The sequence below is a fragment of the Tupaia chinensis genome, unplaced genomic scaffold (assembly GCF_000334495.1).
Source record: "Tupaia chinensis unplaced genomic scaffold, TupChi_1.0 Scaffold000429_1, whole genome shotgun sequence".
NCBI lineage: Eukaryota > Metazoa > Chordata > Mammalia > Scandentia > Tupaiidae > Tupaia > Tupaia belangeri.
The window spans coordinates 1,330,546-1,340,619 of record NW_006159934.1 but is presented as its reverse complement, the minus strand read 5'-3'; the positions used below and the strand labels follow the sequence as shown (position 1 = coordinate 1,340,619).

The 10,074-nt window shown below is 58.6% G+C and overlaps 1 protein-coding gene across 8 annotated transcripts in view; it reads right to left on the bottom strand.

The window, feature by feature from the left end:
• Window positions 1–9,868, bottom strand: part of GTF2IRD1 (GTF2I repeat domain containing 1) — a 78,508-nt gene extending 68,640 nt beyond the window's left edge. For 7 of the 8 annotated variants that reach the window (XM_006154990.2, XM_014590318.1, XM_006154992.2 and 4 more), the window contains exons 1-6: window positions 9,739–9,868; window positions 7,130–7,271; window positions 4,721–4,876; window positions 2,919–3,102; window positions 1,840–2,150; window positions 524–613 (exon numbers count right to left, since the gene is read on the bottom strand). In XM_006154990.2, the coding sequence (XP_006155052.1) occupies window positions 524–613; window positions 1,840–2,150; window positions 2,919–3,102; window positions 4,721–4,876; window positions 7,130–7,271; window positions 9,739–9,861 (1,006 nt within the window). In that variant the 5' untranslated portion in view covers window positions 9,862–9,868. Of the gene's footprint in view, window positions 1–523; window positions 614–1,839; window positions 2,151–2,918; window positions 3,103–4,720; window positions 4,877–7,129; window positions 7,272–9,738 lie in introns of those variants that run through there. The other variant, XM_006154994.3, reaches the window with a different exon arrangement.
• Between the last annotated feature and the right edge of the window lie 206 nt (window positions 9,869–10,074).

Below are 10,074 nucleotides of genomic sequence, written 5' to 3'. Positions count from 1 at the left end.
GTGCCCGTTGTTTTGTTTTTTTTTTTTTTTTTTTTTTGGAGAGGTTTTTGTTATAGGGCGCGTGCGCTCGCCAGACAAAAAGACAGAGAGACAGAAAGTGAGAAATCATCCCCCAGGAGGGATGGCTACGCCGCAATCCCTACTCCTCCGTTCTCCTCTCGGGATCCTGGGCACGCACGCACACGTGCCCGGCTTGAGTTTTAAGCCACTGGGTTCGGGACGCGAACCGCGGTCGACTATGTGGGAGTCCAGCAACATAGCCATTACGCTAACTGCTGGTCCCTGCTCCTAAGTTCTTGATCCACAGAAACTGAGGTAACAAATACTTGTTTCAGTCTGTGCTTTGGAGTAACCTGTTATGCAGCAATGGATAACTATTACGCCTCAGTTTTACTCACAGGCCCTTGAGCAGAGCGGGTCCTTCCTTCACAAAGACCTGGTGGACACACTGCCATCTCGGTGAGCACCACCTCCAACCTGGGGCCCCACTCTGGCCAGGGTGCTGCCCTGCACACTGTCCTACCTGACTTGTCGTGGACAATGGAGAAGAGGATGCGCTTGGAGGCATGGACGTTCTGGATAAGAGGTCCACCAGGCCCCGTGGGCTTCTGTCCTGGACAAAGGAGAGGAAAAGTACAGGTTCGAGGTGGTACCCGAAGGGGTTCCTCCGGTCCAGCCTCAGCACACAGGCTCATCTGCCAGGGAGACCCCAGGACTGCGATCTGTGATCGCAAACTCAACACAAGCTTTCTGACCAGAGGCCCAAGACATTCTGTTCCAGAATCTGCTGTCAAACACCAGCGTAGCAAGCGTGGGGTGCCAGACGCCCCCTTTTCCAGGTGGGGACACTTACTTCAGACAACACACTTGGAAAGAGCTATTCTTTTTCTTTCTCTCTTTGTTTCTTTCTTTTTTAAAGATTAACTGTATTTCTCTTTCTTTTCCTTTTTAAAAAATATTTGCCAAGGACACGTGTGCTCACTGGAGAGACGGAGGGAGGGAAAGTGCGAAAGCACCGCCCCCCCACGAGAGATGGTCATGCTGCCGTATCTTCTCCTCAGTCCCTCCCTCCTGCTGGGATCTAGGGCATGCACACCCACTGCCTGGCGTGCTTCTCCAGCTGCTGGCTCCAGGACTTGACCCACAGTCACTGCCTCCACCACGCCCCCCACTGGCTCTAATAGTAATACCAACAGCTGATAGAAATGCTACGTGTCTGGTATGTGCCGAGCAGTGGAAGAAGTGCTCTAATACAGCAGTTCTCAAACCTGAGCACGTCGGAACCACTGAGCAGACTGCTGGGCCCCACCCCGAATAAACCTTCAGATCCAGCAAGATGGTGGTAGGGCCTGGGAACACACATTTCCACCTGGGGCGGCAGCTGCTGCTGGTCCATTTCATCATGCTAACGGCTCCGTGACATAGCATCCCATAATACAGATGAGCACACTAAGGCTCAGGGAAGTACAGGCGTGCCCTGGGGCACCAGCCACTAAGTAGTGGGCCAGGACATGAACTCGGGTCATCTGCACATCTTCCTCTTACGCCCCAGTACCCTTAGTCAAGGCTGGGCATGTCGTAGGTGCTCAGGAAATCACGGGGCTTCTATTTCCTCCCTTCACAGACTCCTCGGGAGTCCCTGCAGACTCTTGGTCCCCGCTTGGTCCCAGGCCAAGGACCCGCTCACAGATGGCTGAGTGGATCTCAGCCAGGACACTATCTGTCCAGCCCACTCCCTTGCCCAGACACTCGTCTTCTCAGCCCAGGTGGGTGGGTGGGTGCCCCTGCCCGAGTGACCCCATCCCACCCTAGACATGGAGGTCCCAGCAGCAGCATTACCACAGCAGTCCGAGAAGTCTTGGGTACCGGAGGCCTTGGGCTCTGGCATGGGCCGGCCCAGGCCCAGGTCGCTGGGGGCAAGCGGGCAGGCGGACGCTTCCTGCTTGAGCTCTCGGATGGCATGGTTGGGGAGCGCAGAGCTGTACAGGAAGCTGGCCATGGAGGAGGAGGAGGCGGTGGGGGGCAGGTCCTGGGGCGGCCCCTTGGGGGCCTGGTTATGCAGGCCGCAGTCCCGTGACCCCTTGGGCATCAGGGAGACACCGTTCAGCTCCCCCAGGGCCTTGGAATCCCGCCCGCCATCCTCGAGCGGCCTGGGAGAAGAAGAGGACAAGGACAGTTTCGTACACCCGTCCTGCCCGCTCATCTCCTCCACCGCCCCGTCCCTCCCTCTGCAGAACACGACAGCCCCATGTGGTGGGCAGGATGGGAGCCAGCCCCCCATTTTACAGGGGGATACAGGCTCAGGAGTGGGCCGAGATGTTCTCGGGCCATGTGGCCAGACCATTGAAGGCCCTGCTGCTGGGCCTCTGCGCTCAGTCCGCAAACATCCTGCAGGTGCAGCTGACGGCCTCCTCGCCCTGCTGTGTCCCTCCCCTGCTTGTGTGTGGGCTGCCAGTGCCTGCCCTAGCAGAGCCAGCACCACGTCAAGCTCTCAGGTTACCTTCCAATCAGTACCGTCTCTGGCCCAGCCTCTAAAGAACCCAGTTCACACCCCAAGCAGCACGGCATGCACAGCACAGAGCTCCCACCTCCACGCTTTTGCACAGGCTGTCCTTGACACCTGGGATGCCGCTGGTACTAGTTCTCACCAAGCCACGTCCCTGCCAGTCTCTTTGCAATACAGATGTCCCCTGAGAAGCCTTCCATGACCAAGCGGCCTGGCTCAGCTCCTGCTCTATGCCTGGGCTTTGTTCTCACTGCCCCCCTCAGACTGGGAGCTTCCCAACTGAGGTCCCATGGGGTGTCTCAAGTCCCACCCTTTGACTGGGGAAGTGGCCATGCTGGCTGGAGGAGCCAGATGGCACCAGGCTGCCCTCCAGGCTGCCCCATCCCAGGCCCAGGCAGGCTGCCACACTCACCTCTTGAGCTTGAAGCGGATGCGGTGGCTCTGCTCCAGGATGGCCATGAGAGCCTTGGGATCGTACTCAGCCGGTCTCCGGAAGGCCAGGCCCTCGGGCAGCCCCTGCACAGCCAGCAGCCCCGGCTCCCTGAGCAGCCGCTCGTAGGGCAGTGGCACCACACTGGCTCTCCCCAGGGCCTCGCCTGTGCGGGAGATGAGCAGAGGGGCCTGGCGTGAGAGGGCAGTGGGGTGGGATGGGGCGAGCGAGCCCCAGACTGGGCAATGTTGAGTGCCTGCTCCAGTTGTGGGTTCCTACAGACTCGGTACCCACAGACCCCTCGGGCTGGGGCTATGGACAAGACCCCACTATCTGCACCTGAGGGCCTGAGGCTCCCATCAAGGGCCCCTGCTTCCTCCCCAGCCATTCCTCTCTCCACCTGGGCACCCGGGAGGAGGGGAAACAGGGGCCTTGGGGAGAGGAGGATGAAGGAGTAAGACGGCAAAGAGGGCACAGAGATGGAGAGGGGGACACAAGCCAGGAGAGGCGGCTCGGAAAAAGGAGAGAAAGGTCGACTGAAGAGTCAGAAGCAGGGTGGGGACCAGGAGTAGGATAGAGAAGGGGAGGTGGACTAGGGGCTGCGGGGGTGTCTCTCCCACGCTGCAGCCCCTTCCAGAGCCAGAAAGAAGCCTATCCCTTCATAGCCACATCTGACCTGCCCACGGTGAGCAGGGGGCGCCAGGGAAGGGTGGAGCGGTGGGGGCTCTGGGCACCAGTCCTCTGACAGTGTCCACAGAGGCACAGCCAACCACGTGACAAGCCTCCCATCCCAGGTGGCCAGCCAGCCAGCTGCCCAAGGCCTCTGAAACCCCAGGGTGCCCCTGGCCTCCTCCTCATGACATCAAAACAGCAGGCGTTTCCTCAGAGACCTCTGCCCCATAGAACCAAAGGTTGCAGTGGAGGAAGGCATAGAGTAAGGCAGAGGAGCAGCCTTAGAGACCAACGAGACCACCCAAGGTCCCCTAGGGAGTGAAGGCCCCCACTGGGCTCCCAAGACTCTGCAATCTGACACTTCCCAAGGGAGGTCAGGCCTTTTCTCTTCAGCCTGCAGGAATGACTTGGTTGGCCAGCCAGCCTTCACTCAGTCATTCAACAAACATCCCAGGAGCACCTGCTGGTGCTGGGCTGTGAACTGCAGGCTGGGGATAGCAGGAAGGGCAGCCATAGCCCTCAAACCTGGAGAGCACCTGGGCTGGTTAGGGGCAGGGGACAGCAAAGGCCCAAAGGGCCCTGACCACACGGGAGGGGGCTCCCAGAGCTGAGCCCCAGTGTACGATGCAGGTGTCCACCAGACGGGGAGAGAAGGGCAGTCCCCAGAGACAGCAGTGCTCGGCGAGGGCGTGTGCTGGAGACAGGAGTGGTGCTGAGCGAGAAGACAACAGCCCTCTACCTCGCTGAGCCCGAAGGCCATGGAGGGAAGAACTTCACGGTTAGCCTCTGCTTTGGGAAGATGCCCTTTGGTCACAGGGCAGGTGGGGATAGCAAGGAGCCAGCTGGAGATTGGGGCCATTTCTAGGTAAAAGGTGGCAGTGACCTGAGGCAGGGCAGGGGCAATGGGGATGGTGTTCAGCAAACGGGGCCGGGGCAGGACCTCTACTCCGGGGTTGCAGGGAGGAGGGAAGTGGGGAGAGCAAGGCCTTCATGCCTAGGGTACAGCTTTGCCCAGGGCCTGTGGAAGGGCAGTAGGGGGCTTCCTCCTCTAGGCATGGATCAGGGATCCCTCCCACCTGGGGAGCCCCAAATGGAATGAGGAAGGATCTTACTATAAAGAACATCAAACACCTCCTCTACCATCTTCCGCAGAAGGTACACGTCCGAGCTGTGCTCCAGGGAGGACCGTGGAATACTCCGGCTGCCACCCTCGCCCCGCTGCACCTTCTTGGGGTGTTCTGCCTCCGGATCCTTCCATGGAGGCCCTCCTATAGGACAGAGAATAGGAGCTGCTGTCTCACCACTTGTCTTGAGCTGAGATTCTCTGCACTGTGTCAAGCCCTGAAGTCTGGTACCCAACTTGCTGCACAAGGGAATGAATGAATGAGGAATGAATGAGTAAGCAAGCACTGTCCCAACTACCCTGTAGAAAGCCAGGACTGGTCATCACAGAGTTTGCAGTGCCCAGTTCAAGGCCTGAGTCTCATCTGCTCTCATGGCTAATTTGCTGTGTGACCTTGGGCAAGTCCCTTCCCTCTCTGAGCCATGGTCTGACAATGCTCATGAGACCAGCTGGCTGGTTCCTAACTAGGGTTAGATGAACGTCTGCTGCAGGTGTCCCTGTCTGTGCTGTGACACCCAGGCTCTCTGTCTAGCCAGTCTAAGCCCCAGCTCTGCCAAAGGACCAGCAAGGTAGACCCCACCAGGAGGCTGCAAAAAGGCAGGTTAATGCCAGGTTGGGCTAGGGTGGGGGGGCCCAGGAGTGATCGTGAATCCTTGGAGGAACACACTAGAAGTTGCAGGAGAAGGGCCCCACGGCCCCCTTCCAGCCCAGAGCCTCTCTCCTCTGGGATCTGCGGAGCCTGAAATAAACCAGCTGAGTTCCCAGCGCTATAAATAGCGGCTCTGCCCGGCTCTGGGGAGCAGGTGCATCTTCCCCAGACCCCAGCCTGGGAGGAGGCGAGCCACAGGACCGGTCCCTGCCCATCGTACACAGCCCACCAGCCCAGGCTTGGAGAGAGTACAGGCTCTGTGAACTCAGTGGGATGGGGAGTGGCTGGGAGAGCAGCTGTACCCCAATAAGGTATACCCAGTGCTGGGGAGGCTCTTCCCTGACATGCAAACCCTAGGGAGCAGGCCTGGGGGGAAATGTAAATAGTAATACTGACGATGACAACAGGTGGCATCTACTGAGTCGGGACTGAACGCCAGGCGCTGCTCCAATTGCTTGCCACGTGTGAGCTCCCCTTCCCCAGAACAGCAGGTTGAGGTCCCAGAGATGGACCAGGCAGTCTGACTCCAAGAGACTGCTCTCTTGACCTCATGCTAGACCACAGTTTAGAGGTCCACGCTGTGCATCAAATGCCTGCCTGGGTGCTGGCCTTCGGTGCTGCGCCCAGGCCCTGGGCCTATGGGTCCCACTAGGTGTCCAGGCTGTATGAACTCATAACAGTGAAGCCGACCTCCCTGGGAGGCACAAGCTCACGGACAGACTATGGGCATGGGATACTGGGGCGGTGTGGGAGCAGCCATGGCACGCTGGTGGGATGGTGGGGTGCCAAGAGGGCTGAGGCGGAGGGAGGGTGAACAGAGGGTGGGAGGGTGGGGGGCCTCTGCCAGGGAGAGGAGAGAAGCTACGGCTTTTCAGGACAGAGGAGGGAAAGGACACAGCGCAGCCCGTGGTCCAGCCCAGAACAGCCCAGCCTGAGCACAGGGGGCCACTGGGAGAGGTGGGTGCAGAGGCGGGACTGGGCTACAAGGGGCTCTGAAGCACCAGGGAAACATGACGAGTTGGGGGTTCCAGGCTCACAGCTGGAGTGCCAGTCTCTGGAGAGTGGTGGGAACCCCTGCCTGGGCAGGACCCCTGGAGATAGGTGCCCTTTGTATACCTCCCGATTCCTAAGGGGTAGCAGAGAGACCCGGCCTTGACCCCTGCCTGCATCCCTTGCCAACTGTGTGTCCCTGGGGAGGTCCGCACACCCACTGGGCCTGGTTTCTCATCTGTAAATTGACCGGCCTGTGAGCATGCTGGGAAGGGACCAGTGCCTCGGTGTGTTAGCGCCACACCTGGCGCCGGGCGCGTGCTCCGTCCCTTTATCTCCAAGAGCCTCCGCAAGGCGGCTCCAAGATGCTAGTGATGGCTATGACAATGACAGCGCCTACCCGCCGGGCTGACATCGGGATAAATGAGTCCACGTGGGGAAGGGTGTCGCACACAGCAAGTGCTCAATAAATCTTAGTGCTTGGGGACACATGGTCGAGAGGAAGAGCCGGGCAACAATGGCAGGCCCCAGCATCCCCATCTGTCCACGAGCAGATGGAGGCGGCGGGCCCTGGCCCACCCTGGGCTTCTGTCAGGCAGTTTCTACCAACCGAGGAACTGTGGCCGCCCCGATAACGGCATGTGGGGACACTCAGGAAAGCCCTCCTGTCTGGTTCGTCCCCCACACAGGGTCACCCTGGAGGGGCAAGGCTGGGTGTGGGGGTGAGAGCCCCGGCCCTCCGGAGCCCGGGGTACTCACGGCAGAACCTGAGGAAGTCTGACTGCAGCTCCTTCCGCGCATTCAGGAATAGCCTCCCCTTCTCGGTGCCCACCACAAAGGCGCTCTCATCGTGTACCGCCACGCAGGCCACCTCCGCATTCAGCTTGGACAGCGCTGAGCACTACGGGTGGGGAGAGGCTGTGAGTGGGAGGGCCTCCACACCAGAAGGCCTCTGGGGCCAGCTCTGGAGGTAAGATGAGAGTTTCTAGCCGCCCAAGACCCCTCAGCAGTTCCAGGGAGAGGTTACCCTCTGCAGTGGGGATGAATGACGACCCCCCTAGATGGGCAGGGTAGGGCGGTAAGAGAAGGAGGCACCACGTCCTCTGCTCCTCCCTCCACATTGCCCCCGCGCCCTGGGTGGGCTTCCTGCTTAGCCCCAGTCCCAGGGTGGGCTTCCTGCTTAGCCCCAGTCCCGGGGCAAGTCCTACATGAGGAGGGGGTGGGAGGAGCCCCAGGAGAACCAGGGCTGAGGAGGGTCCCATCCCCTCTGGGCCATCTCCTGCCGGGGCCTGGGATCCGCCACACCCCTCTCTGACTCCCATTCCTACATCTGTGGAAGCCCAGCTCACAGGTCTCAGTGGGTTGGGCTGTGAGGACTCAGGACTGGCTGGAGGGAAAGTCTCTGAGCTGGAGCTTCCTAAGTGGGTATTCCAGGGTGGCGGCTGGCAGGCCCTCTGCATAGAGGCCCTCATGTGGGGTCTCTGCAACCAAGACCACAGCACCTCAGGGCACTCATAGGAAAACCCCGCCTGTAAGGCCTGCGCTACACCGTGGGCACCTGAAAAGTGCTGGCTTTATGAGCTGGGTGATGCTCGCTGACAGCTGTGAAGTCTGGCTTCTCTCTCTTGTTTAGTTCTGCAAGAGGATGTGTGCTCTCACCAGAGAAAGACAGAGAGAGGGGAAGTGAGAAAGGACCCTCCACAGAGGAGGCCCTTTGTCTTTGGGGAACTGCAGACTTGGCACTTGGAAGTTCACTTTAAAAACTGGTCATGCTGGGAACCAGCAGTTAGCGTAATGGCTATGTCGCTGGACTCCCACGTAGTCGACCGCGGTTCGCGTCCCGGACCCGGTGGCTTAAAACTCACGCCGGGCGCGTGTGCGTACGTGCCCAAGATCCCGAGAGGAGAATGGAGGAGAAGGGATTGCGGCGTGACCATCCCCCCTGGGGGGTGATTTCTCGCTTTCTGTCTCTATGTCTCTCTCTCTCTGTCTGGCGAGCGCACGCGCCCTATAGCGAAAAAACCTCTCCAAAAAAAAAAAAACTGGTCATGCTGGGGCCAGCAGGTGGCATGGAGGTTAAGGCACCAGATCCCACGCAGCCAGCTTTGCAGTTTGAATCCCGGACCCAGTGGTCTGAGAATCACACCAGGTACATGTGAGGACAGTGGAGAAGAAAAGATCGTGGTACGGTCATGCCTCTGGGATGATTTCTCATTTCCCTCTCTCTTTCTCCCTCTCTCTCTCTGTCTCTCTCCAGCGAACACACGTGCCTTACAGAAAAAGATTTTAAAGAAAATTTTAAAAACTGGTCATGCTGTGAGACTTCAAGGAAGGTACTGACTTCTCTACATCAACTTTCCCATCCCAAAGTACAGGGGGCAGCGAACTGATGCCCGATTTTTAAAAAAATACTTGCCTACTTTCCATACAGAACTACTTCACAGCAAGACGGAAGGAGACAGACACTGTTCATTCCTGTTCTGGAACAAACTGCTATGGGTCTGAGCACACAGGCATGGCGTTGCAGGCGTGATTGGTGAGGCCTGTGTCTCTCCCAGTCCTGAGACAGTTACCCCTCTTACTTTAATGGCAGGACTACGGTTTTCTTTCTTTCTTTCTTTTTCTTTCTTTCTTTCTTTCTTTCTTTCTTTCTTTTTTTTTCTCTCTGTCTCTCTCTCTGTGTCTCTCTGTCTCTGTCTCTCTCTTTCTTTCTTATTTATTTATTTGGAGAGGTTTTTGCTATAGAGTACATACACTTGCCAAAAAGAGAGACAGAGAGATAGAAAGTGAGAAATCACTCCCCCCCCCGGGGGATGGTCACGCCACAATCACTTCTTCTCCATTCTCCTCTCGGGATCTTGGGTACGCACACACGCACATGTGCCCAGCGTGAGTTTAAGGCACTGGGTCCGGGATTCAAACTGAGGTTGACTACATGGGAGTCCAGCGACGTAGTCATTATGCCATCTCCTGGTCCTGCAGACTATAGCTTTCTAATGGGCTGCTACACCACACGGTCCTCCAAATAACCAGCCAGGATGGAGACTCAGGGCTCATCCCAGGAACCAGATGTGAACGCGAGAAGTGACCAGATGGGGATGTGGGGTGAGGGGCTGTGGGAGTGGGACCAAGACCTGCGTACACTCCGGGGCAAGGTTTGTAGGACTCGATCTCACTTCAGTCTCCCGCCCTGGACATGGGCGTCATGGGCCTCGTGACTGATGCTCCAACACCATGATGGCCCTCGTGTGACACTGACACGGGTCCAGGAAAGCTCCTCAAAGGGGCTGAGGTAGCCCCTGTGCTCTGACGAGGTCCTGCCAAGGCCCGGAGTCCCACCCGCCTCCCGGGTGCACAGGGGCACTCACCATGGAGTCTAAGGCAGACACGAGGCTGGTGATGATCTCGTCTTTGCGGGTGAAGGCAGAGTTCCAGCGGTCAGGCCCGCAGCCGTTGGCGGGGATGTCACAGCGCTTCCCCAGCAAGGCCATGGTCACCTGGAGGGAGGGAGGAGACAGCGGAGGTGGATGCGAGGCACAGGATGTACCCGTGACAGCCACCGACCCTACCCCACCTGGGCCCCGGACTCCCAAGTGGGACCAGGCCAGGGCCGGCCTTCCTTTTGCCCAAGGGCCTTAAGTGTACAATGGAACTGAAGTCTCTAGGGGCCTAGACACGCAGTGCTTGCACACAAGTCTGCATAC